We start from the raw sequence: 26,355 nt of genomic DNA, 5'->3' as shown, positions 1-26,355 counted from the left end.
ATCGTGCGAGGCAATGAAGACCTTAAAACAAAAAGGTATACCATGGACCTGGCTGCGACGAAACTAATCAACGCCCTAGACGACTACCTTCCTTGATTTCTCCATGCACACTCACTCACTGACGGGTTTGTAAAAAGGTAAGGTAAGGTAAGGTAAGGTAAGAGTAGCAAAGGCTTCCCATTTTTCATGGTGAGCTGGATGCAGTGTGGCTGGCTCACTTGGCAAGTGGTGGTGGGTTTGTCTTGATAACTGTTGTATTTTGGAGAGTTGGGACTGCCCGTTGAGGCTTTCATGCTCCTGGCTCCTGCCCCGTTACTGCGGTTACTGGTTACTGGTTACTGGTTACTTGTGGTTACTCTTCACCGGTTATTGGTTCATGGTTACTGGTAACTGATCCCTTCCTGGTTCTCTTAGAAAAGGGCAAGTGTCGACGATTTGATCGAGTCTGGAGGTAGGTACCTTCTGTTGCGTGTCCCAATGGAACTCACTGCCCAGCGTGCAACTCACCCAATTTCAGCTGGTCATCAGCCAGGTTACGTGCGTCTCTTTCCCTCTCAGCAATTACCTGTCCTTAAGTAAGCAACCTCTTTCTGCATTCCTTTTTTTTGCCCCTTTACAATAAACCCACGATTAACTTGTCTAGGATTAATGTATAAGTTTATGTGCCCTTCTAAACCACCGAGGCTTGCTATGAGTTTTAAAAATGTTCATGTTGATACAAGTGATGCATCTTGGGTTTTGAACTTTGGCATCTTGCACTGACCTTGCGGTGGTCCCTGATGGGTTGCATGTGTTTTGCCACACTGGGAGTACGGAGATGACAGTCAACGAGCATTGGACTGTAAATATAATCAGTGGCAAATGTACGTATATGGATAATGAAGAGGGGAGGCTGAACAGGGACAAGAAAGGCATGTGTATGTTTGAGGAGCGAATTTGGAGGAGTTTAGCATACAAAGGAGATAGTGGTTGTCACAATGATCGTGAAAAATTCCATGGGTCACGGACGCTTTATTTCCATGATCAAGCACCGCAGACCCTGTAGCTATACTGAACAAGTGTGTACGATGGGACAGGTGGCGACTGTAGAATTAATTTATCATTACCAATACTAGCGAGTGTATAATAATGTAAAGGCAATGAAACATGGAAATATCGTCCAAAGCATGTACTGGTAACAAACGATCCCATAGTCCAAGCGAAGAAATCGTTCCCATCATCTTTCGCTGTATCGCGCCTTCCAACTCAGCGAAAACAAAGCAAAGCATTTCATGGGTATCCTGCAAAGAAAAGGTATGTACTGTGAAAGAAAAAGAGAAACCGTTGGAAGGAGGCACGAGCAACAAGCAGAGTAATGTTGCTGGACTAAGCCCCTGATTAAGCTCTAGATGAGCAGCGGTAAGCTGTAGCGTTGGGGCGTGTTCATTGTCTTCGTGTGAGGGATCGTGTCGTATAGTCCGCTAGACTAGAGCCCAATCATTGTCATCGTCGTTACTTCGATAAGGGAAAATTCGTCCATGTCGTCGATCATCATATCATGACCTTGTACCCCCTAAGGGCTTATAGGTTCTCAACAATGTGGGCATTCAACGCCTGCTGGAACCCTCCATCGGAACCTCCAAAGTCGTGGAATGTAGACGTTTTGTTCTTGGAACCGCTGCCTTCGCCCTGCTCACCCGGATTAAAGGACCCCGGGGCATCCAACGACGCATTGAACTGCGCCTGACTAGGCATCGTCTGATTCGTCGCCGGCAAGAAGATGACCTTGCTGTTTGCAGACTTGGCCATAGCCTGCATGGCCTCGAGGTAGCGGATCTGCATGGCGGGAGCAGAACTCAAGATATCAGCGGCCTGCCTCATCAGCTTGGCGGCCTCGACCTCGGCCTTTGCGGCAATAATCTTGCTCTCGCCGATACGCTTGCTCTGGGCAGCCATGGAGAGCGAGTCCTGCAGCTCGTGGGAGAAGATAATGTCCTTGATAAGCATGCTCTCGACCGCCACACCCCATTCGGCCGCGACATCCTCGATAATCTCGCCAATGGACTGGGCAATCTCTTCGCGGCGCTCGATCACGTCCTGCAGCACGCGGGCGCCGATGACATGGCGCAGCGTGGTCTGGGTGCGCTCAATCAGGGCCTGTTTGACGTTGGTGATGCCAAAGGCGGCCTTGTGCGGGCTGACGATGTGGTAGTAGATAACCGACGTCAACTGCACCGTCACGTTGTCCTTGGTCATGCAGACTTGCTGCGGCACCTCGACGATCTGGATCTTGACGTCCACCTGGATCAGCTTCTCGGCGAGCGGGTTGACACGGACGAGACCCGGGTCGACGGCCTTGTAGAACTTGCCGAACTTGGTCACCAGGCCGACATTGCCTTGCTCCACGGTCTTGTAGGGGTTCGGGCACATGATGCAGCACGGGATGGCGCCAATGGTGCCGATGACGGCGCCGAGGCCGTTGATCATGTAGCCGTACCAGTCCTTGGGGTCGGCGTCGTTGGTGATGATGCTGGCGTAGGACTTCTGGAGGTCTTCGGCCTTGGGAGGCTGCACGGCCATGGGAGCTTGCGGGCGGAAGCCGCCGGCGCCGTTGGCGGTGGACTCGTGATGGTGATCGTAGTTGGGCACGGGGCCCTTTCCCTTGAGGGCGGGCTGATCAGACGAGATTGAGCTCATGGTTGTTGGTTGGGGGGGAGGAGGAGGTGGTGGTGGTGGTGGTGGTGGTGATGGTGGTGGTGGTGATGGCGAGAGTGAAAGTGGGGTGATGGATGGTTGTTGATGTTGTTGTGATAGTTGCAGTTTTACCATACAAGTCCAAGTGTGAAGTGGAATGTGGGAAATTTCGAGACAATGAAAGGGAGGGGAACAGTGCACCTTTTAAGCATTCTTGAGACAAAAGACTGCTCCGGACACAAGAGTGCAGCGTGCATGTCCGTACAGGCAACCTCCCTCATGTGGTGTGGTGTGCTCAGGCAGGCGTGTGTAAGCGATGGCATTTCCCAAAAGGGATGTTATTGACAAGGGTCGATGCGGGGAAGGCATGGCGCTGGGGTCGTCCTGCAAGGTGCATTTTCTTAGCGGTCCATTTGGGGATCATTCAGTGGATCGTGTTACTGTAAGGCGAACGGCACTGTGGAGTCATCTAGGGATTTGGTCACTTCCGTTCCATTTTCTCGCTTCAACTTCTTCCACCATCCGACTTCCATTCGTATCCACGCCGACCTAAGAAATCGCTCAACTAGGAGGTGTCTTCACCTTCAAATTCCCTCATAGGCAAACACCGACGTTGCCGTTTTCCATGCACTGCCTCGTCAACGCCTTCACAATCATCACGCGGTCCGAATGGCTAGTCGAAAGCAAAATACAGTTGCCGATATCCGACCAACCGACCGGACAGCCTTACATTCTCCGCACTGTCTGTTTATGTGGGGAAATGGGTGGGTGTCTTTGATATGTATTGGGGTCTGCTGGCACGCCACCTTTGACAACCTTATTAAAGCGTACTTCAACTATTCAGAGGTGGATGACATTCACTGTCTTAGAGGGCATCATAGTTCTATAACCCGTATCTACCGAACGGATTGTTGAGGGACGGTTCGTTTACAGTCAGGTCTTCGTATAATAATTTCCTAGCTTTTTATTAGTTAAAAACGTAGTACGGCCCTACAATTAGTTAGGGCGTCTTACTAAGCCATACTCTGATTGGCTATTTCGCGGACAGTGTTTTTGATAGTCTTTGATAGATTGTACTGGGTCTTTCCAATTCTAAATAATAGTTAGCTAATGGGTCTAGTAGATAGTTAGTAAATGCTTAGTACTAGCGCTATTAATTGGTCTAGTACCCGTACTAGCTAGTTATTTATATCGTAACCCTCCCCCTATTCAACTTCGATTTTCAATTTTCTATTAATAATAATACTAATATTATTACTACAATTCAATTTCAATACCTAGCTTACCGCTAAACAATTTATTACGACGGTTATAAACGCCTATTATTAAAAGGTAGTAATTTTCTATTCCGGTAAGCGACCGGTAGGTAATAAGCAACTAGCGACCAACCGGTAAAGTAGCCCGCGTTAGGTATAAGAATTTTACCTCCCCCTAGTTCGAATCTTAAACTCTCTCCTTTATTTATTACTAATTTAAAATTCTACCTTCGAAACGGGTATTGGGCAGACTATCCTACTAATTACTAACTTACAACTCTACCTTCGAAAGAGGGAATATTAGCCCTCGTAAAATTATTAAAGCCAATAATAAACCAAGCACTCTAAAATTAGTCGAAGTTTATATCTATAACGAAATAGATTATTATATTTTTAAACTCTAAAGCGACTAGATTATTTTAGTATGCGTAAGGACTACTAGATAGACTATTCTACTAATTATTAACCTAAATTATACCCTCGAAAGAAAATTAATAAAAACCTATTACTAGGTTAGTATTGCCCTAAATTCGATAGTAGATATAGATCCTACTTTCTAGATTTTATTTATTAAGTTAGTTTTCCCTTTTCTATTTATTTATTTGCTATATTATTAATATCCGATATTATAGGTGCGGAGGATTTCTTTTTTTTTAGGATTTCCTTTTTTCTAGGGGTTTCCTTTTCGATATTTATTTATTTATTTTGGGGGCTTGTATATCTTTCCTTTCGTCGTTATTATTATAGATATACCTATAAGGAATTGCCAGAAATACTATTAAGATAAACCCGTTTCCTACTTTACTAATAAATAAAATACTACTAAATTAGTATAAATATATTAGGAATATCGTAATAAACGAAGCAAAGTATATTCTATCTAAATATTTATTATCCCTATCCAATATTCCCTTTATTAATTAACCAGTACTATCTATTTAATAGTAAATCCTTCAAAATACGTAAATCCTATTAGGAACCCAATATACTACATTATCTTACTACCTACGGGTGAATAGGATGTTTAGTAATGGGTAATACTATAATCCGAGTTGCGGGGGGTTACGGGTGCGACTTAGGTAGTATCGGTGGGTTGGCCTATTGAATAACTAATATTATTAATAGGCTATACAGTATAAAAGAGATGCCGTTAAGTAATCTCCTCCTAGGATACTACGGCCCGTTTAAAGACCTCAATTTCAACTTCAACTTTAAGCCCCTTTTTTATTGAAACCCTTACTACCTCGACCATTTTAATTACACCCTTAGCCCCGTTAAGTTGTCGCTCTAATTCTAAGCTAGCAGTTCTAACCTGTTGGGATAGCTGCCTGTGAAGAAGAATTCGATGAGTTTCCAGAGCGGGAGCTATAACTATTTCTACCTATGGCACTACCTATAGCACTACTAATAGCACTATTACCAATAGTACCGCCTATACTAATACCGCGGTAAAAACCCTTAGTACTAGCCCCGGCCCCGGCCCCGGCCCCGGCCCCGGCCCCGGCACTAGCCTAGCTAGTACAATAATTTCGAAGAATTATTGACGTTAATAGATAGCTTTAAGATTGAGACTATATTATGCGTTTAATCACTCCTTTCTTTCCTATAAGTAAGAATTTATAAGTATATTTAAAATAATATACTTCAAGTTATAGATATAGCTAATTATACTTTGTATAGGACTCTCCTAATATTACTGTAGCCCGCCGCTAAATTAATCAAATTCGGCGTGATTATTATCGTCGTCGTCGTGACGGTCAACCAATCTTAATTACTCCTTCCCTCGGCAATTAGAAACGACGCAATGCTAGTATCTACAATAGGAATAATAATTAAGAAGATAATATTAATAATTAGGATATTAATATAAATAATAATATAGATAATAATATAGGAGATTATAATCCTAATATTAGTTAAAACCCCGGTCCAAATTTAGATCCAGACGACGACCTAGACGATAACTATTTCTTTTGCCTAGTATATAATATTGCTCGGACTATAATAAATAAATATATCGAGTCTAGTATTTATAAATATTGCCGGTTAGGTGCTCCCTACGGTAATACTGACTTCGAAAATAAATTCTATTTATAGTATCGTTGGGTATTAATACGAGGGTTGTTTTCCGATCTCAATAGGGAAGAGTTTAAACTTTGCGATGTGTGTCGAATTTATAATAATAGTCCCCTACTACCTCCTCCTCCTAATAGGCCGCCCTTACCCTAGCTTCTACTATTTCACTGAAGTTGTAGTCCGCCTTAGAGAAATCCGAATATACAGCCTAATCCTGCTCTTAAATAACCAGTACTACTATCTCCTCTCCGACCTCGCCGATTCCTAGGACTTCCCGGCGTTGAATTTAAATAGGATCTACTATATTAACCTAAAGACCTTCTAGTAAGAATTATTATTAATATTAATTACAATTTAATTAAAACTTTTGAAGCTATATAGAAAGAAGAAAGTATAGAATACTATCTACATTATAAAGAGAAGTAGTTTACTATATATATAACCGCCGGGTATTATTGTTAGTATTATAATTGTAATAACCGGAGGGTTACCGATAATTTTAAATATTTCAATACCCAAAATAACCTCGATTTTAGTAATGTTCCCGATTTTTTACTACCCTTCAACTAAATTGAGGAACAGTTTATTACCCGGGTTTATATCTTTATAAATATTTAAATTATTAAAGGCTCTTAGTATAAATATTCCGGCTATATTATCAACTTCCTTCGTAATATTGGTTACGTTTATTACCAATTACTTCAACTCCCCCGGGAATTAAATATTATTATTCTTCAACTTCGCAAACCTAGGGATGAGCCCCGTATTACTCAGCGAATATAATAAATTATAATAGTCAATCCTATTAAATTTCGTATTTAGCTCAACTACCTAAAGGAGTATTACCCTAGATACTAAGATATCGAAATTGTAAAGGCTCGATTTTAAAAATTAGAAGCGCTTCCTAACGGCGATATATATAATAAATTAGCTATTTATAAATTTAATCTTAATAATTTCCCGAATAACGAGGATCTTAATTTAAATAGAGAGGGGGACGGTAATACTAGTAATAAAGAAGAAGATAATACTTTTGAACCGGAAATCGCCGCCCTCCCTAACCTTATTACTAATTAAATAAATATAGAGTAATTTCGTTAATAGTTACAAGGTAGAGGATAAGATATGCCAAATACGGTACTGGTTTAACTAATACATAATTAACCCGCTGGCCAACCTCTACAACCTTAATCTTAACTTCAACCTATTAGCCAACACCCTCTAGCTTAACCCTTCCTTAAACCCGGCTTATTATACAACTACCCTATATATAAATAGAATAAATTTCAGCCAATTCTATTATAGGTATTTCCTACCTTCTACCTAAAAGGGAAAGCTAATTTCATTAAACCTCGTATATAATTTATTAATTATACGGATTATATTAAATATATATTTAAATAGTATAACGGTTAGTTTACTCGATATTACTAATTCCTATTCATTATATTCAATACTTTAATACGTAAGTAAGTCAATTCGAAGTCGGCTTTCTTTATTCGCTTTAATCGTAGTAGTACAAATAACGAGGGTTTAGCTAGTGTCGAGGCATTAAGGGAAGTAGTTAAATCCAATACGCTAGAGGCACGCCAACTTCTAGATTCGGTTATAAGGTTTTCTAATACTATACGTAATATACGGCTATACTAGATGCGTAAAAGCCGCGAGCTACGTGCTTATATACAAGTATTAAGTATACCGGCTATATTTATAACATTTAGTATAGCCGACACACACTAGGAAAGCCTTGCTCGACATATACCCAATTTCGAGGAATAGAAGGAAGTATCTATTAAAGTCCGTAATAAAATTGTAAAAAGGAACCTCAAAGAAAACCCGTATATTGTAGTATACTACCTCTAAAGACGATTCGAATTATTCAAAGAATATATTTTAATACCCAAATTCAAGATCGAGGACTAGTAGTACTGTATCGAATTTTAGGTAAGAGGCAGTGGCTATAATTATAGTATTTATTAGGTACTACATATTAATATATTTAATTTAGCCAACGAAGATGCCCGGCGGGAATTTACAGAATTATAGGGTTATTATATAACTGCTTTTAACCCTAAACTAGAAAGAGTCGGTTAATAAAATAAAGGGGATCCGCTATCTATTGTTATTAATAATAGCCCGGAAGACGAAGGCTAATATCTACCTACCTTCGACCTCCTATCTTATATAGTTAACCGGATACAACGATATAGCCGGTATACCGACGACTATTACCTTCGTATTAAGCGGCTCAACTAAGGTGCTCTTCGTTCTAAGGATCTAATATTTAAAGTCTATCGGTTTTACTTTCTAAGGAATTACTATCCGGAAGTATACCTTATACGTAGTCTCAACCTAAAGTATTAGCTATACAATAGGGTAAGGAACGATAACCGTATAAATAACTACAACCAGACCGTTACTTTAGCGTAGCGTACCAATACAAATATCTAGCTATATACTAGCTATAACGCTATTATTAATTACATCGCTAAATACTATTCGAAAGCAAAAAAGTAATTAAGGCCTTTTAAAGAAATAATTCAATAAATTACTCCTCAAATTGCTTCTAGGAATTACATCGTTTCCTTTACTACAAAAATAATAAATCAACTTATTACTAAACGTAACTAGTCAGCTCAAGAAATTAATTATCTACTTCTTAACTTACCCTTTAACGAAAATACCTATATTATCGTTAATATAAATTATTAGTATTTAAATAGAATACCCGGATATAGTACCAGTATAATTATTCAGCCCGGTAGTTAATAAGTCCAAATACAAAATTAATATACTAAATACCTATTTCGCCCTAATAACCTCAAGAATATTAGCTACTTTAAGTAATTTACCCAATTTAACAACTATCAGCACTTAGGAGATTAAACTAAAAAGAGAATACTTAACTATTACCCGATTTATAAATCCGATAACGATACCTAGTATAAAAATTAGTATAGAGTTAAGCTTATATTATATCATCCCTATTGTAATCACTTAGATTTATTTAGTATTTAAGAGCCGGGTTCCAATAGTATCTATTAAGAATTAGAAATATATTCTAATATATATCTAATTTATACAGAAATTTATATAGGTAATTATAACCACCCTTATAACTATTATAACGATATACCTAATAGAAAACCCGATAATAAATTTAAACCTCTTACTAAAGAAGAGAAATAACGAGAACTATAGCAAGTATTAGCTAGAGAACTCCCCGCTTATTAAAGAGTTGAAAATAATAGGGATTTTGGAATATTTAGATTCCGGGACCAAAATATCTTATACAACTAGTATAACTACCTGGATTATTAAGATTTATTACCTTTAGCACCAGATTATTAGCGCAATATAAAAGCCGACAATACCCATTTAATAGCAAATGCTCCTACTATTACTACCTCGGCCATTAATAATCTCAACCCAGCTCAAAAGGTTGTCTTTAATTAGTTTATTACCTATTACCAATCTATTCTAGATTACAATAATAATATTAAACGCTATTATTACATTCCACCTCTATTCTTATAGGTTAATAGCTATAGAGGTACTGGAAAATTATATTTTATTAAGCTTCTATCTTTCAAACTAGAGTAAATAGCTGTAAATCGAAGGAAGAGTAATCCTATTATCTATAGTGCTCCTACTAGTATAGTAACTAATAATATCAATAGGCAGACTTTATATTCCTTATTCAAACTTCTTATTATACCTAAGAATATTAATTTTAATAATTCTAAAGTAGCTATTGCAACTCTAGAAGGTATTAATCTTACTCAATTCTAGACTAAATTATAGCTATACTAATACTTTATTATTAACGAGAAATCGATATTAGGACTTCGAACTATCAACTTCATTAATTAAAGGCTTCGATAAACTTTTTCCGAGTATTAAAATATATTTTTTAATAGTAGAAGCGTTCTACTGCTTAGTAATTTCTATTAACTAGTGCTAGTAATATAGAAATCCCTTTTTTATAATTAAGTAATTTTATTAATAATTGAAGTTGGTGGTTATAATTATTACTACGCTTTTAATAAAATTATTAAACTATAATAGATTATATAATAATAGGGTAATAATTAAATTCTATTTAAGGATATACTTGAAGGACTACGGAATAATTAACCTATTCGTTAATATTGGGAACTCTTATATATTCGGATAAAAATACAATTGCCTAATGAGGAGGCTGTTCAATTCGAATATACCCTTCGAATTTACTTAAAACGTAGTAATGTGGCCGCGTATAATATTAAGTATATGGAAGCCTTATATTAACTATACCTTATACTTCCTACTAACTACGAGGGAGCTAGTACTAAAGATGTGGACCCTATTGAAATTAATAATTTATAGCTCAATTTCCCTTTAATAATAGGAAGCCGGGTAATACTTATCGAGAATCTCTAGATTGAGGTTAGTTTGGTTAATGGTATATTGGGTATTATCTTTAATATTGCTTAAGATAGTACTTTTCCTAACTAAAATATACCTAATAAATAGCATCCTTATAGAAATCCCTTTATTGTATTAATTAAATTTAATCGGTATACCGGTCCTTACTACTTCCCTAATTTAAATTAAAAACAATTTAAGAATATAATTCTTATCTTCCGTATTATACGAAACTTTATTTCCTATAGGAATACCCAATATAAGAGGATATAATTCCCCTTAATAATAATATATACTATTATAGTATATAAATTATAGGGCTCTATACTCAATATAACTATATTAGATATTTCCAAGAAGGATTTTTAAGCCGGGTTTATATATATAACTTACTCTCGGGTTAAGACCTTATAAGGCCTTATATTTAATAAGCCTTTTAATTTAAACGCTCTGCGGATATCCTCAAATCGTACTTTTATTATATAGACTATTAATAAGGCAAGAAAATTACTAAAGAAACTTCCAGTCCTAGTCTAAATACTAAAATCCCGGGCACCTAGTATTACTACTTCCAGTTTAGTACCGACCTTAGATAGATATAATATAAATAATACTTTTAAACGTTCCTTCTATTAACAATATTTATAGCTGCTCCTTCCATTTTATTTTATATCTAGTATTTCTTTCTCTTTTTCTCCCTCTCCCTCTTTCTCTTTTTCTTTCTCTTATATTCAACTCTTTATTACTTTTATTAATTACTAACCACCAACCCCCAGCGCTACTATGTCAGTCATCTTCGAAGACGATAATTTCGAGCTTGAGGAGCGCTTTAACAATATATTAAAAGAAGAAGAAGAACGCTGTAACTTACTCGCTATTAAGTACTAACGTACTACTATTAGAAGTTAGATTAATACTAAAATAGTATTGCTAATTAAAAATAACCTTCTATATAAAAAGAAGAAGATTATAGCTACCCCTAGCCTTTATTTTCCTATCCGTTTAAAGTAGTATATTATCCTTATTATTAACTATAACTTAGATTATTCTAATTTAGGATTTAGGTAGCTAATTCTTAATACCAATCAAAAAAAAAAAAAAAAAAAAAAAAAGAAAGGAGTTCAGCTCGACTTATTCCGCGCACCCTAATCGAATGCCTCATAGTATACTCTTTTTCAAAGTAACCGTTAATAGCACCGAGAGATAGTACGTCTTACGGCGGTCTTACATCTCCTATTCCCCAGATCGGCCACACACGCAGTCAACACCAAGATTTGTAGATGAGAAGGATTTGAGAGAGGTTAGCAGTACAATAACTAAGCGTTTAAACGAAAAACGAATCACTAGCAGGGAGTTGAACGCGCGAGCTCTCTAGACTTATACTAGTAGTAGTTGTGGGCGTCCCCTTAACCGCTATACCACGGGCGTCCCTATAGCACTCCCGGTGGGGCTGGTAATAGTAAGGTAGTTGGAAGTAGATTATATTGTTTACTTGATTGGAGTGTTCTAGAGACTGTTTGTTAGTTTATAGGTAAGATAATAGAAAGATTCGCGGAAGGGGTTAGATCTGGTGATGTTTTGGCTGGTGTTGTGCCCCTGAGTGTGAATTGGAGTTGCCAAGAGCCTTCCCGTGCTCCCGTCTTGGCATTTCTTGGCATTATCTGACTTGCTTACATAATGTGGATCCAAAGCACGCTTCAATATACACCGGGCATTGCTTGAGCTGAGGATCCAGCATCGCACCGGTGTCTGAGAACTATTTTTGGGCATCGAGGCCCCAATGACGCACCGCCCGCACCTCGCATCGAAACATATCTTTCTGCGATCATTTTTCCCGGTCGGTTGTTGACCAATGATTATATGTTATGATGGGCCATAATATTTCTTGACGAGCTACCACTGGAATGTTTGAGTGATCACCTAATTGCCCTTTAAGCTGCCTGCTCATCACTCACCTGCGCCCTTCTGCTAACAATGTATCAAGCCAGTTATTCACTCACGACACCATAAAAACATCTCAAGACTCCTGGATAGAATGGTACAGCCAACCCAAGAAGGAAACCTTTGAATTTAAACCGAGACTAGGCCCCCGCCAGTTAAGCAGTCCTGACAGATCACCAACATCCCCCATCTGACCAAGCATAGCCACAAACCCGCTAGCTCTTACGCCAACAATACCACCTGCTTGCACACCCAATCCGGTAGCCGGCCGTCGGCACCAACTTCACCAGTCATGGACGGCAGTCTGATCTCTTGGCCATTGTAATCCTTGATACGTACTTAGCAGAAAGGGATAACAGGCAAAGAAACAGCCTCTCTGTGTGCCTCGATCTTCTCATCGCCATCAGGCTGTACAGAGAGGATCGGCCAACAAAAAACCATCCAATGGCATCAAGTCAATCACCAGCCCTAGATATGCATGGAATCTTACCCGTTTTCTTCTAGACTTTCTAGACTCGTGATGGATGTCCATCCCAATCTGTCACCGAGACCCTGTCATTATTCCTCAACCCTAGGCACATCTGTCAACTGTCACTGGGGAAGCACACAGGGTGTTGCTCGAGTCATCGTGGAGAGTAGTACGACATGCTAATATTCCCCTTGCAGTCATACTGCCCCTTCACGGTGCCATTGGTCTTTTTTTCGTTAGTACCATGCAAGGTCCTAGCATCAAATCGCTCATATTCATTAGACCAACGTTTGGGTACACTTGCATTGTTCTAGCCTCGAGACCACTCGATTCGGACCATTCGACCACTTGGCAAACCCGAGAGATTTTCCCACCTCAGCACCACATCTACCAGACTGAGACTTCGTAGGGGAAACGGTAAGTACACCTGTGACACCAAATTCAGTCTGCGGCCTAATCCTATCGCCGGTTTGGGATACCATTTCTGATCACAGTCTGACGGGCAAGGTTATCTCTTAGCTTTCACTCTTTGGGAGTTGACAGCTAAACCAACTGCGCACTTGGTCCAGTGAATCTAAATAATTCTCAACTTACAAGCCTCCCTATTATTCCAAAACTCTATTTGAGCGTCCCCCCTTTGACGTACGCACAGGGATAAACTCAAGATACAGTTTCTCAAGATACGAATCTTTCAGAAGGCATTGATTGAATTCATCGGTTGCTGCAATGCGTCTCCATGAGGCTCGAAGAATCCTCCTCTGTAAGCGCTGCGACAGCCTGGTACTCTAGCGTGCAGTAGAACGTTTGGAGCTTCGTACAGAGTTTCGTTCCGACGATGCGTTCCGCAGAAGTAAGGCCAGATCATCATAGGCAAAGACAATAAGTGCAAGAGTGGTTAGATCATCGAACTGGCGGGTAAGCCCGTTATGCGAGCTCGTCAGGCGATTCCATCAAGGTTTCATTCATTTCGCAGATGGACGTGACTAACAAGGTCCCATGGAGACTATCGATGGTAATATCAAGCTCTTCGCAACTCTGAAAGGTCCGTCAGGGAGCACGCTAATCTCTTTTGAAGATGTCTGATTCCGTTCAGATGGTTCTTTATATCAGGCTCATCGGCGTAGCGCGAGTCGAAATTCCAGCGGTCGAGTTCCTCTGGATCAAAGACAATATAAAGTCGTCGTATATAGATAGCCCATTACGGGGCGATTCTCTGATCGACTCCAAAATTCAGCGAGGCTAGATCAGTTGTTGGCGTTGTGGAAGGTGAAGGGGATGTATTTGTGGATAAGCGCTATTAGGTAAGAAGTATGATTTACCGCTAGCAGGCAATAATTTCATTGTCTTGTTCCAAATGAGCCACATCATCAGAAGTCCACAGGTAAAAAGCTTCATATTTGGTGGACAGACACCCCGGTTACGAACAGCGTCCTCTGTACTAAATTGACATATGATAATGGCGTCAAGCCAGTGTAGGTAATAATTCTTTGGTTAGACTTGTGAAGGGTTTTAATTCCTTGACGTGGGTGCTGAGTAGTCTGACTTCCCTTGACGCGAAAGTGATCATGAATTGGGTATATCACTGCGGTGTTCCAAGTACAATGCCGCGTTGATCGACCTTCTTCACTTCGCGTCCGAGTAACCTTGCTATGATCTCCACTATAGAAAAGTATTGTTTTTCTGTATTAGCTCTCCAATCAATGTTTTCTTAGACTCTGTGTCACCTAAAAAAACAACGCGGCTTTTTGGAAGAGGTTTTTACTCAAGACTCACCAAGAGCAGGCCTCTTTCTCAGGCGGGAATACCAATCTAATACCAGCGCAGTTTTTCTCTGAGGGGTTAACCGCTTTATGGAGGCGATGTTTTCAGCCTCATGAATAGTAGCCATGTCCCCTACAACAAATAGCTTGTCCAATCCCTTGTTCTCAGGATGTAGTTTTAGGTTCTTGTTGAGTAGGGCCAGGCTGGGGATCGAAAGATCCCTAACCTGAGGGCAGCTTGAAACGACATCGGCAATTAGATCTTTTGAGCCAGGTTCACGGGCTTGTAATAGTCCGTTGATGAGAACTGCCACTCGCTCCGGAGTCCCCGGAAGCCGTCTGGGGAATCTGACAAGCTTCTCAGGCAGCTGGTTGCAAGAAAAAGATCGAAGCATCAAGCAAGTCTCCGACGCTAATACACCACGCAAAATTGGGACCAAATCGTTGGTACCAGCAGTCAATCTCAGGCTGCTTAGACCGACAAAGTGGCCACAAACTAATGCGGTTTGTAAGTCCAACATGAACTGACCCAAAACCTCCAGAAGTTTGGGCGTGGCAGGCAAATCTGGGTGTGTCTCTATCCAGATATCCAACCCCTTCAAGGCTGGCAGACCCGCCATAGGTCTGATGAGATTTTGTCCCAACCGCTCCATTTCCTCAAGTAGCTTCTGAGCCCTCTCCTCCCATTTAACCTTTTGCACGTCCAAAGGGGACACTTTGCTGGGTTTTGCGTCATGTCTACAATACTTGCTGAGTTCCTTCATATCCACGACAATACGAAGTCTTTGAATACGGTCCATGACGGGGCGGTAGGATTCCTTATCCCAGAAACTGAGGCAGCGGGACCAGAGCCGGGGATCACGGTGTAGAGCGAGGGGTGTGTATATAAATATATGCGCTTGGGCCGGATGGTAGAAGGTACGGCTGATGAGAGGGAGTTTGAGGAGGTGGCGGAAAATACATCTATTACAGGCACGCTTCGTGCTGAGCCAGATCGTGCAGAGGGACCGAGAATGATGTTCCAGACTGGACGCGTGCTCATACACATATGGTGGGAGGCTGGCCCACAGTTCAGAGATGATCTAGTTTGGGCTGGAGATGAGTTTCTGATTTCAATTGGCGAAGATGGTGACGGAAAGGACAGAGTTTCTGACTGACCATGTATACAATCTCGTAAGGAAGTTGATCAAGTGTGAGACCTGTATTTGGTTGAGGCTCTGGCTCTGGCTCTGATGACTCTAGCTCTAGCCATGACTCCACATCTGAATCTGAAGGTGATCCGGGCTCTGGCTCTGGCTCTGGCTCTGGCTCTGGCTCCGGCTCTGGCTCCGGTTCTGGCTCTGGTTCTGGCAGTACTTCAGAGGCTGCAACGACTATTTTGCCTTTCTTTTGGTTGGCACGTTTTCTTCTTTTCGGTCCAACCATAGGATATGGGTTTTTCTTTTTCTTCTTTCTGCTTTCTTGCAAAGCGACGATCTTCTTTTCTCTCCGGGCTAGCATCGTGAAGAGTGCTGATGAGCGTTGACCGAGCGAGACACTGTCTTGGGCGAGGTGTGATTAGCCGCGAGGATTAGAGTATGGGCATACTTACGCTGTAGTTATATGGGCATGTCTGACCAGGAGGCACCATTGTGCTCGAGTGATGGAAAGAACTCGAGGAGAGTATCTAGGTGCCAGCATCAGACGCAACCATGGTGATGGATCGAGTAGCGAAGGGAAGAGAAAATGGTAAAAAAGCTTTTATTAGTTGCGTGTGGAAGAGGTCAAAGCTGAGGGAACTGGGCGTGTTGAAAACAAGGGCCTTAGAGGGGTTTTTCTTTGTTTGCTCCGTTGATTAATTTGCATGGCTTCCCCAATGGAATGGTCGAATAACTTGGGTTGCTTGGTTGACAAGGAAGAAGATGGGTCAAGGCAGAAGCCGAGGGTCGCCGTAGCCAGCAAGATGTCTGTCTCTTGCACCTTGGTGCATTGCAAAATCCAAATTTCCAGCAGACGGGAGCACCTTCCATTTTCAACCAGACGTTGTCCTCGTCCTTTCTTCCTTCCTTCCTTCCTTCCTTCCTTCCTTCCTTCCATCTTACCTTCCATCTCATCCCAGAACAGGCCGCCTAAAATCGACGGGAGGTACATAGACGACCTCCCCAGCACCTTCCTTTACCAACAACCGCTTTGGTCAAGTGGCGTAACGGCTTACCGTCCTAGCACCTTAAGATATCGACCCGGGCCCACCCGGAAAAGATACCTACCTGTCGGTTCGGGAACGATGATGTACATTCAAGTAACCCAAAGAGCGTTTCACATCGTAGACCGCGACCACTTGCTACTTCAATGCAAGTTGGGATCTGTAAGTATCTGCAGCGACAGAAGAAGGTAATCAAGCATAATCATAAGCATACAAAAAGAAACAAAAAAAAGAATAAGAACGGTTGAAGGTGTTTCGATGGTTCGTTGAAATGCCACTCGTTTGAGCGGTTGTTGGTCATTTTCTTTTTTTTTCTGAGGGGGGGGTATCCTTTTGTACCTTCTTCGGAGGTGGAAGGGGGGAGGTAATGGGTTCAATTCGCGGGCTATGCTTTTGCTTTTCTCTTTTCTTTTCTTTTCAAGACATTCTGTTGATTACAACTGAAGGTTGCTTCATTGCTTTTCTCTTTACCTAGATCCAGCCTTCATATAATGCCAGTCTTCCATCTACTTCTACCTTGTCTGTAAGTGTGACCTACTGTCCAAATGTTGCGAGGCTCGAGGCATTTTACTCTTCAAGTACTGTGACCCTATCGTCAGCCTTCAAAAACCTCTAGGAATAGACTATGACTTGACCCTGAAAGACCTTCACGCTATGTCACCCGTCGCCACTTTCGATCCCAACCTTCCTCTTCACCTGCGTCTTAGATTCCTCCTTCACTTCGTGAATCTTCATTTGAACAAACACGGACAACCGTCTTTAGTCCGTCCACACTGGCGCATTTCTGTTATTGTTTCCCTTGCATTGCTGATGACGAGGTCGTCAGCAAGATGGCATACGCCGGCGCAAAGTCGTTGTTTTGTTAGCAATTCGATTAACTCCACATTAAAGGAATCTGAAAAATATAATCTACAGAGCATTTTAGTGATCTGTTTTAGACTGGCATGCTCGTGTTAGCTCGAGAAAGAGTCGATGACTGAAGGCTTCGACTTACTTGATACACGATATCACAGAGGAGTCGGTCCATGGTGGAGAGAAGTCCAGTAATCAAATGATGACTTTTTTCCGAAAGCCCCAGGCCAAGAGGGCTGACACTCGCCCTCAGATATATATAACTAGCTCCCACAATAAAAACGTCAGGTAGATATCGGCCAATAATCGCTCAAAAAACAGGAAGGAAAACCACTTACACACACACGTAAAAAAGACTAATGACACAAGCAACTCAACGTGCAGTAGCAAAAAGAGAACACGAGCATGAGAAAGATCAAGTCGGAGACAACAAAAGCCAAACACCATGTCAAAAATAGTTGCAAGGTACCTTTACATTCACACAGAAGCGCCACCATGATCCATTTTATTGGCAACCTAGGAACATGTAAGTCATGGCCCATAATCATCAGCTTATCTCCCAGTAGCAACCATAGACAACAACATGTGGCTCTTCCATAGTGAATCATTGACCAGCTACACGGCTTTTCTTTATCGGCAAAAGTCCTGGACTTTTGGTCTCCATCATCATAGCGCCGTTGGCCCTGGGAAGACGAGCGTACCTCCCTTTATGACCTGTAAGCTGCGGCACTTTAGCTCCTTTTGTACAAGCTCGTAATCGGGGCGTAGGAGCTTGTACTGGGGCCATGATGGTGCAAGCGAAAGCGGGGGGTCTCCTGAAACACATGGACCGGTTAGCATCAAGCCTCTATATGCTAAAGAGCTCATTGTCACCAACTGATATGACGCCTGCGCGCGAACGTGACGTCGTCAAGTTCCACTGATGTATGGGGCGCCACCAAATCTTCCAAAAATGCCAACGGCTTCCACCGTTTGACAACAATCCTGCCCACAATCAGCTTGTCTAAGCCCGTGTTTTCCGGATGAAGCTGGGGCTTTTCGTGGAACGTGAAAAGACAAAGTTCTTTCAAGTTAGGACACAGCTCCACCAAGGCCAGAACCGCCTCTTCGGCGGCCATTACTGCATCCTGATCTTCCACGGAGCCGATCGCCATAAACCTGTCATAATGAAGCGACTTCAAGTTCACGCACAGCTGCTTCGATCTCGTTGCGCCCAATAGAATCTCCACGAGCTGGTCTGCAGGCGCCTTTACCCTCAGGCTGGTCAAGTGGTCAAACCTCCCGTTGCTTAAGGCACACCCAAGATCCCTGACAGTCCTGAGAACGAGGTCAGGGATGGTTCTGTTGACAACGAAATCGTCACTGTAAACGTTGGTGAATGTGTCAACGCTGAAAATCAACTCCCGCAGGCTGGGTAATCCAGCCATGGGCAGTTCGAGCTGATTAATCAAACCAACCATCAAAGTTCGTAGTTGCCGCTCCTTGGCTGCAGAAAGAGCCAGCGCTTGATCATGTGGGGTGTTTTTCTCGACAAAGCAATACTTCGAAATTCCATGGCTCTTGACAGCAATCTTCAACCTCCTCACCTTCACCCTCAAATCTTCCGTCTCATTACTAGACCAAAACTGCAAGCATTGCGGCCAATGATCAAATTCATGCAAGTTTAGCGGGACATGCTTGAAGATGTGCGGCATAGCAGCGTGGTAGAAGGCTTTGGAGATGAAGCAAAATTGCAGAAGTTGTTGAACGGAGGGGTGGGAGTGGAAGTCATGGTCGAGGATTTCGCAGGCCGTGGGAAGGTGGAGGACGCAGAAGTAGTGGATAATCTGGAGGAAGGACGTGATGTTAGTAGTGAAGGAAAAATGGCCAAGGTGCCCGAATCATTTGGGAGGATGGTTGGTGTTATGAGCCGAAAAGACACGTAGGATGATCGTTTGATAAGTTGATGAGTATGGGTTGCTGAAACAGAAGAGAAGAACCTGGTTTGGAAGAAGATGACTGTAAGTCTGGTCCTTTCTTACATCTGGAATGGATCTAAGGAAAAGCATAGAATTCACCTGCCTGCCAGGATAGGCAAGGTCATTTCCGCGATGGACTGGTAGCGCACGAGATAACGTACTACCCAAGGTCCGACAGGATGGGAACGACGACAAGAGATGAATGACGATGGAAGAATTCTCATGAACAAGTACGAAGTAGAACATCCACCGAACCCCAAAAGTTGTACTCATCATCTGGAATGGTCATGTGCTCCTTCTCAAGAGCAATGACAGGCAGGAAGATCGGGGAGTCACTCACGCGGTAAAGAACGTCGTAAGGAAGAAAGGGACTCATGTTGCCCCGGAATGACTGACTGCCCTTGCGTGAATGATGCCACTTCGATACTGAGGGGTGAGACTACGTGATGAATGGGTGTGGGAAATGGTTGATTGGTGGCATGCGGGAGAGAAGAGCAATGGGGTGCCAGCCCAGGTCTAAATACCAAGTCTAGAAGCACCAAGAGGAAAATCAGTGTGGGGTGCTCTTTCCAGACGTGAGACTACAGTGGGGGGCGACTTCCCCAGTGCATACGTTTAAACCAACCCGGTGCAGGAACATACATCTCTGCATGGAATAAAGGCTTAGCGCGGTGAATGGCAGAGTGGTGACAACCTTGTTTTGCTTACAAAAGATGGGTGTGTTTGTCACTCCACAATCCCTAGATAGTGTAGAATGGAAGTATCGCGCTATGCCTTTGTATCCATGCAGTTGTGTAAATGTTGGATGTTGTGAACTATGGCGAGTGTCCAGTAAGGGCCAGTTCAAACCAAGGCTATCGACCAAGGAGTCGCGATTTTCCATGGTGCTCGAATACTGTTGATCATAAAGAGAAGAAGTCAAGAAGACACATACCTCCTTCGCTCACCAGGACAACCTGTTTCAGGGCTCAAAGCATTTTCTTCCCAACAACTTCGTTCCAGTCGGCACGTGCTTCAAGCCGCGGCAGTTAGTACCATCAGGAAGGTCGGCACCCGACAAGGCGATGGAAATACTCAAAAACTCAGTGATTCATTTGGTTGACATATTCAGAAAGGCTTCCATAGTCCGTAAATCTCGCTGTCAGTAATGGAACATAAGGTGGAAAGTAGGTGGATTCGAGATGTTGCTCAAGTGGATGATTGAGTATCACCTTGATTCATTCATCCTGCCAGCTCTCTTGGATTCTTCGCCTGGATATTTCGGCCATAGCCGTCAGTATTGTCACTCCCCGGGGCAGATTCGCAGGGCCAAACATCTGTACGTGGAAAGCTGTTCAGGGTTAGCAACATCTGCAGTTGATTATTAGAACAAAGCAAAGTAAAAGGGTAAACACACTATTCAAATGTCAGGCTATACACTTCACAAATGCCAGAGACAGAGGCGTTAGCCATTGCCGGTTCGAAGATCACAGCCCCTGAATGCTTTGTTTACTTTCGCCAATCTTGTAGGGTCATGATTACATAATCTGGGTCAGTCAAACGATCTGGAATATGGCCAAGTCATCATATCACAAGAGGGAAGCACACAGTAGGGTCAGGACGTATCCATTCGGAGCAAATCTCATCTGTTTCAAGATCCCCAAACTTCACAAATCGCACCACATGGCAAGGGCGGGATAACGATTAAGTCCACCCCTTTTGACCCCACAGGGCATTCCCTCTTTCCAGACAGCATATACAAGAGTAGATGGCGCCAGATCGAGTATCTTTCCCTCATTAGTGCGGTCAAGTTTGACCCATTGCCAGGGGATAAGCGGTTTGCAAGAAGCCAGAGCCAGATTCCATTGTTGGGGGTATTCATGATCAATTCGTGTTGGAAATCGGTGGGCGAGGTTCAAGCCACAAGTCCAGTCTCCATCACGCCTCCATTACGCCATTTTTGACCCAGAAACCGAATGTGTTTTTTCGATTACAACTGTTTACCAGCTGGACTCCTTGGCCTCGGTGGCGGCCCAGTCAGCAGTGGTGGCAGGGGCAGTAGCGTCCCAGTTGGGGGCAGCGGCACCGGGAGCGGCATCGGACCACTCACCGGTGGCGGGGAAGCCAGCGGGGGCAGCCTCCCAGTCACCAGTGGCGGGGAAGCCGGACTCAATGGCGGCAACACCCTCCTCCTCAACGCCAGGGAGCTTCTCCTCCTCAACCTTCTCCTCGGCCTCAGCCTCGGGGTCGCGGTCTGTAGGTTAATGGTTAGAGACATGGTCCCTCAGACGGTCACGGGGGCTCCGGGGGATACATACAGAAGTAAAGATCGACCATGACGTCCCAGGGGGTCTCGCGGTTGTAGATGGTACCGCGGAGGCGGAGGACCTCACGGGCAAGCATCCACCAGACGCAGCCGATGGCGTGGCGACCCTTGTTGTTGGTGGGGATGGCAACATCGACGTACTCGGTGGGCGAGTCGGCATCGCAGAGGGCAATGACGGGGATGTTGACGTAGGAAGCCTCCTTGATGGCCTGGGCATCAGTGCGGGGGTCGGTGACGATGATGAGGCGGGGCTCCTTGAAAGAGCGGGTGATGTAGTTGGTGAAAGAACCGGGGGTGAAGCGACCGGCGATGGCCTGAGCACCGGTGTGGGCGGCGAACTTCAGGACGGCACGCTGACCGTAGGGACGGGCAGAGATAACGCAGATATCGGCCGGGTTGTCGATGGCGGCGATGATGCGGGCAGCAAGGACGATCTTCTCCCTGTGGTGAGCCAGCACTGTCAGCCATTGTGGCCTTTGTTCGAGGTATCCTGGTGACCATGTCTCCTCCACTTGGACACCATCCACTCATGCGATCGATCGATCCTCCACATACCAGGTCTTGCCAACGTTCAAGATGTTGACACCGTCGGCGCGAGTCTTCCAGAGGTAAGCTGCAGAGTCAAGTCAGGTCAGAAATTTGTCCGTGCGATCGCAAGTCGTTGTAGCTTCGACAAGTGTGGATATATCGATAGGGAGTGCATACGCTGCATGTGAACACCGAGGCTATTCGCAATCGCACAAAGTCAGCATTTCGTGGTCTCATTTTCTCTCAGCCATGTCGCCGGCGATGTGGATTTCGCAAAAACGCACTTCTTGGAGCCGATGTGGCACTGAGCAGCAAGGAGCTGCTCAATATCGGTGCTCGTGGCATTGAAGATGGAGGGGAGGTTAGCGGGCGCCATCTTGACTGATCTCTGGCCTTGCGGTGTGAGGACTGAGGAGGTGTCAGGAAGACGGCGTGGAGGGTGAATATATTTTTCTTCTAATTCAACCAGGCCAGCCAAAGTCGCGGGACGTCCGAGCTTTCTGCCTCTGATTTTCGCACACAAATTCAATTTTGTGGAGTGCCGCGAGTGCGCCGACTGCCCCGCCAGGGCTGTGCAGTTGGTTGACAGTTGACCGTGCCAAGCCATTGCAGCATGGTACGTATTCTTCTCCTTGGACATCAGACTGCATCCAATCAATAGCTTCAAATACCATTAGCCCCATTAAATCCTAACCTCGACAGGGCCTCTTTTCTGAATTTTGCCGTTTGCTTCACCCTGGGTGGCCCGACCTCAGGGTGATCAGTGAAGTGGTCCACTTCGCAGTCTGCAAGCTCGAGTTGAGAGATGGACTAACCCTGTTCTAGCCTAGCGCACTTGGAACCCAAATTTTGGTTCAGGTGCGGACCGACACGGGAAGTTGTTCAACATCGGCCGGACCGTGACCTGGAGGGACGAGGAGGGACCGCCGGGCCAAGCTGCGAGACTTGAAAGAAAGTTGTTGCGCCGACTTGCACTTCGAGACCGACCACGCCGGTGCACCTCCACCACCACCACCACACACCCAACCAACCAACCATGCCTCCCAGGTTACCTGGCCCTCAAGGGCTTCGCAGCCTCACGCGTACGTGAGCTTTTATTTACCTTTCAACTTTTTGCCATGCCGTCCATGATGTCCCCCGCCAAACACACCTACGTACTGACATGTTGCTCTGGAAACGACAGTATGTCTTCGCCCCGCCGTGGCCTCTCCGGCGCAGGCCCTGCAACCTCTCATCCAAACCGCCAACATCTCCCAGAAAGAAAAGAAGCGTAAAATGAAGCAGGACCCTTACGGCTGGGCCCAGGCGCAACAGCGCAAGGCCGTCAACGTGAAGCGCCAGGCCGAGCTCCAGGCCCAACGCGACGCCGCATGGGGCGACCCGGTCAAGGGTATCACGACCCCCTTCGTCGAATCCTTCGACAGCGCCGGCCAGGCTTCCGTCTCTCCGCCCAAGGTCGGCCCCGACGGCCAGCTTGTTGAGGAACCCAAGCCCCTCCCAACCTCGCCGCACCTACGGAATTACCTGCTCAACAAGGACGAGTTCGACAGCGCCATTCAGTACGCCGAGCACATCTTGAAGCCCATCAAGGCCGAGGACCGCTTGACGGCCGACCCGGAGAAGGAGGACGAGGAGGCTCGCGAGCACGCCGCCAGACACGCCAAGGCCGTCGCCGCCCTTGAGCGTATCGCGAAGCTTGAGCATGGTGGTGCTAAAGACCGCAAACACGCCAACATCCGCCGCTGCATCGAGACTTTCGGTCGCCACATTACAGATCAGAGCCTCGAGAGGCCGACGCCGCCGCTGGCGCGCGGAGTGGAGCCCAAGCCCCAGCCGGTGCGGGCAGGCCCGGACACGGGCAGCAGTGAGGTGCAGATCGCCATCCTGACGTCCAAGATCCGGGCGCTCAGCAAGGCGCTCGAGGGCCACGGCGGCAACAGAGATAAGAACAACAAGCGCAGTTTGCGGAGGCTGTGCCACAAGCGCCAAAGACTGCTGAGGTACATGGAGCGCAAGGAGAGAGGCAGTGGAAGGTGGCATCACATGCTCGAGACCCTCGGTCTGACGCCCGCCACCTGGAAGGGTCAGATCACCCTCTAATACATTCAACGCACCCGGTTCGGTTGTCGCGTGTGTGTTTGTGTGTGAGTGAGCGGAAGAAGATGTGATTTCCAGTCGTAGCATGAAAGCGTGTGTAACAAAACAAAGAGGCCTTCTCTATGTACAATACAACAATAAACAATAACCGGAGAAAACCAAGGGGCGCACGCGGGGGCAGGCCATGTCGATGATGATGATACCCCTTTTGTGTTCCCCAAGAGTCCAGATATAATACTTTGGCCGTAACGCGCCCAATACGCCTTTTCTCCCCTTCCCATTTCTTGGTCATTGATAACATGCACTGACAACCCGGCTCAAGCAAAACATAGGGGGAGGACGAGGTTCCTCTGATAAAAATGCAACCTGAAAATCAAACCTCATTACGACAACTTACTGCTCTTTAGAAAACGCTGATGTAGTTGTTGATCCTCTCCTTCTGGTTCTGCGCTATGCACTCGGCGATCCAAGTGATATTGCGGATTTCCTAAATGTCACATTAGTCAACAGATGCTCAACGAACAACACAGGGGAACCCTAATCTCACCTGCTCTCTCAACTTGACCCACGCATACACTATGGCATAGGTGAACTGCCTCGTGAACGCCATCTTGGAGATCTCCATCTCCTTCTGGTAGAACATGTCCTCCAGACTCTTGCCCTCAGTTCCGCCACCGCCCATGTTACCGGGACCGCTGGGACCGCCTCCGAGGCCAGCAGCATCGAAGAACGACTTGTAATCAGCCACACCCTCAACAGCGAGCCTCACACCCTCAAAGTCATCTGCCCGCGACAACATGAGCGTCCCCTCCGGGTACAGCTGCCCAAAGTTAGGATAGAGCTTCTTACGGTCCGCCTTGGACAGCTCGGTGCCGAACGAGTTAAGAGTGATGTTGATAGCCCGCCTATCCGCCTCAAACTCCAGCAACTCCGACATCACCTCGGCAGTCGGGGTCCCGGCCATATCGGGGTGGGTGTTGACGAAGTGGTAAAAGTCCTCGAGGTAGTTCTTGTAAAGCGTGTTGCGCACAATCTCGATGTTGAGCTCGTCCAGGTCCTGGAGCGACAGGCTGCTCTTAAAGTACGGGGCCAGTGGGGTCTCGATCATGACGCTGTTGTACAGCTCCTCAATGTTGGTGGCCACGCAGAGGACGGGCATGGTCTCGAACCAGCCGAGCGGGTGGCAGCGCTCGAGCAGCTCGCGCGTGTCGCGCTCGTGAAGGGTGCCCGTGATGAGCAGGGCGACGTTGTCGATCATGTAGCCGTAGGTGAGGTAGTCCATGAACTTGGCCAGGGAGCCGGCCGCGTTGGCGCGGACATAGCGGAACTCGGAGACCAGCTTGTCGGTGGTCTTGGCAGCGAGAGCGGAGGTCGAAGGCTTGGGCGGGAGAGAGGCGAGGAAGTCGCCGTATGCAGGTCCGAGTTGGAGTTTAAGGTCTGTGGGCAATGTTGTTAGGGCGATGTGGATGGAGGTGAAATGGGTCGGGGATGGAGATGGGAGAGAGAGGCTCACCATCAATCGACTCGCATTGCGTCATGTTGGTATAGTTGGTGCTCGTCAACAGGCTGTTCCTGTATCCACGGACGATACCCTCAATGTAGCTGTTGATGAATGATGGTCAGCACTGTATCTGCAAATTAGAAATGAGACAACATACCCATTGTTGACGTTGAATAATAGGCCCTCCATGTCTGCGGTTGGAGTTGGAGGTGGTGATATGTTCAAGCGAGCGAGTGTTCAACAACAACAGATGGCTGGCACTCCCTGTCTGGGCTGCTCTTGTCGTTGTTGGAGCTCCAGTTGTCCATCGAGGTCACAGGCGCAGGAAGGCTGCGACAGGGCGCCCACCA

General features: G+C 44.9%; 6 protein-coding genes across 6 annotated transcripts; 1 reads left to right on the top strand and 5 right to left on the bottom strand.

Annotated features, from left to right (window-relative positions):
* Positions 1-1,062: 1,062 nt before the first annotated feature.
* Positions 1,063-2,847, bottom strand: NCU03388 (stomatin family protein). The gene has a single exon (XM_951742.3). It carries the CDS (start codon positions 2,806-2,808, stop codon positions 1,561-1,563), a length of 1,248 nt encoding a protein of 415 aa, XP_956835.2. The 5' UTR covers positions 2,809-2,847; the 3' UTR covers positions 1,063-1,560.
* An 11,554-nt stretch (positions 2,848-14,401) lies between these two features.
* On the bottom strand, positions 14,402-15,382 carry NCU03390 (hypothetical protein; the record flags this gene model as incomplete). Its single annotated transcript, XM_951744.3, has 2 exons — positions 14,402-14,481; positions 14,596-15,382. The coding sequence occupies 2 exons, from the start codon at positions 15,380-15,382 to the stop codon at positions 14,402-14,404; spliced, it is 867 nt and encodes a 288-aa protein (XP_956837.3).
* Positions 15,383-18,073: 2,691 nt separating this feature from the next.
* On the bottom strand, positions 18,074-20,073 carry NCU03392 (hypothetical protein). Its single transcript, XM_951746.3, has 3 exons — positions 19,915-20,073; positions 18,494-19,442; positions 18,074-18,431 (listed from the first exon to the last, which is right to left on the bottom strand). Exons 1-3 carry the CDS (start codon positions 19,948-19,950, stop codon positions 18,283-18,285), a joined length of 1,134 nt encoding a protein of 377 aa, XP_956839.3. The 5' UTR covers positions 19,951-20,073; the 3' UTR covers positions 18,074-18,282.
* Positions 20,074-20,656: 583 nt separating this feature from the next.
* On the bottom strand, positions 20,657-22,974 carry rap-1 (ribosome-associated protein-1). Its single transcript, XM_951747.3, has 6 exons — positions 22,692-22,974; positions 22,585-22,604; positions 22,435-22,492; positions 21,872-22,320; positions 20,971-21,807; positions 20,657-20,904 (listed from the first exon to the last, which is right to left on the bottom strand). The coding sequence occupies exons 1-5, from the start codon at positions 22,781-22,783 to the stop codon at positions 21,554-21,556; spliced, it is 873 nt and encodes a 290-aa protein (XP_956840.1). The 5' UTR covers positions 22,784-22,974; the 3' UTR covers positions 20,657-20,904; positions 20,971-21,553.
* Positions 22,975-23,128: 154 nt separating this feature from the next.
* Positions 23,129-24,886, top strand: NCU03394 (ribosomal protein S15). The gene is made up of 2 exons (XM_951748.2): positions 23,129-23,489; positions 23,591-24,886. The coding sequence occupies exons 1-2, from the start codon at positions 23,444-23,446 to the stop codon at positions 24,505-24,507; spliced, it is 963 nt and encodes a 320-aa protein (XP_956841.1). The 5' UTR covers positions 23,129-23,443; the 3' UTR covers positions 24,508-24,886.
* Positions 24,546-26,317, bottom strand: vma-6 (vacuolar membrane ATPase-6). The gene is made up of 4 exons (XM_951749.2): positions 26,163-26,317; positions 26,018-26,106; positions 25,052-25,941; positions 24,546-24,991 (listed from the first exon to the last, which is right to left on the bottom strand). The coding sequence occupies exons 1-4, from the start codon at positions 26,192-26,194 to the stop codon at positions 24,908-24,910; spliced, it is 1,095 nt and encodes a 364-aa protein (XP_956842.1). The 5' UTR covers positions 26,195-26,317; the 3' UTR covers positions 24,546-24,907.
* Between the last annotated feature and the right edge of the window lie 38 nt (positions 26,318-26,355).

The sequence above is a fragment of the Neurospora crassa genome, linkage group II (genome assembly GCF_000182925.2).
Source record: "Neurospora crassa OR74A linkage group II, whole genome shotgun sequence".
Lineage (NCBI taxonomy): Eukaryota > Fungi > Ascomycota > Sordariomycetes > Sordariales > Sordariaceae > Neurospora > Neurospora crassa.
The sequence above is the reverse complement of the archived record's forward strand: the minus strand, read 5'-3'. Positions and strand labels throughout refer to the sequence as shown.

Bases quoted from the DNA above. Each gene is read 5' to 3' on its own strand.
- NCU03388 (XM_951742.3), bottom strand. From the start codon at position 2,808: ATGGTAAAACTGCAACTATCACAACAACATCAACAACCATCCATCACC.
- NCU03392 (XM_951746.3), bottom strand. From the start codon at position 19,950: ATGAGTCCCTTTCTTCCTTACGACGTTCTTTACCGC. The intron at 19,443-19,914 runs GTGAGTGACTCC...TCCTTCCTCCAG, and splicing joins CTTACGACGTTCTTTACCGC to ATTATCCACTACTTCTGCGT. The intron at 18,432-18,493 runs GTTGGTGACAAT...CATGTGTTTCAG, and splicing joins CGCGCGCAGGCGTCATATCA to GAGACCCCCCGCTTTCGCTT.
- rap-1 (XM_951747.3), bottom strand. From the start codon at position 22,783: ATGGCGCCCGCTAACCTCCCCTCCATCTTCAATGCCACGAGCACCGAT. The intron at 22,605-22,691 runs GTGCGTTTTTGC...GATTGCGAATAG, and splicing joins TGCCACATCGGCTCCAAGAA to CCTCGGTGTTCACATGCAGC. The intron at 22,321-22,434 runs GTATGTGGAGGA...GGCTCACCACAG, and splicing joins TTGAACGTTGGCAAGACCTG to GGAGAAGATCGTCCTTGCTG.
- NCU03394 (XM_951748.2), top strand. From the start codon at position 23,444: ATGCCTCCCAGGTTACCTGGCCCTCAAGGGCTTCGCAGCCTCACGC. The intron at 23,490-23,590 runs GTACGTGAGCTT...TGGAAACGACAG, and splicing joins AGGGCTTCGCAGCCTCACGC to TATGTCTTCGCCCCGCCGTG.
- vma-6 (XM_951749.2), bottom strand. From the start codon at position 26,194: ATGGAGGGCCTATTATTCAACGTCAACAATGG. The intron at 26,107-26,162 runs GTATGTTGTCTC...ATTCATCAACAG, and splicing joins TTATTCAACGTCAACAATGG to CTACATTGAGGGTATCGTCC. The intron at 25,942-26,017 runs GTGAGCCTCTCT...CATTGCCCACAG, and splicing joins GCAATGCGAGTCGATTGATG to ACCTTAAACTCCAACTCGGA.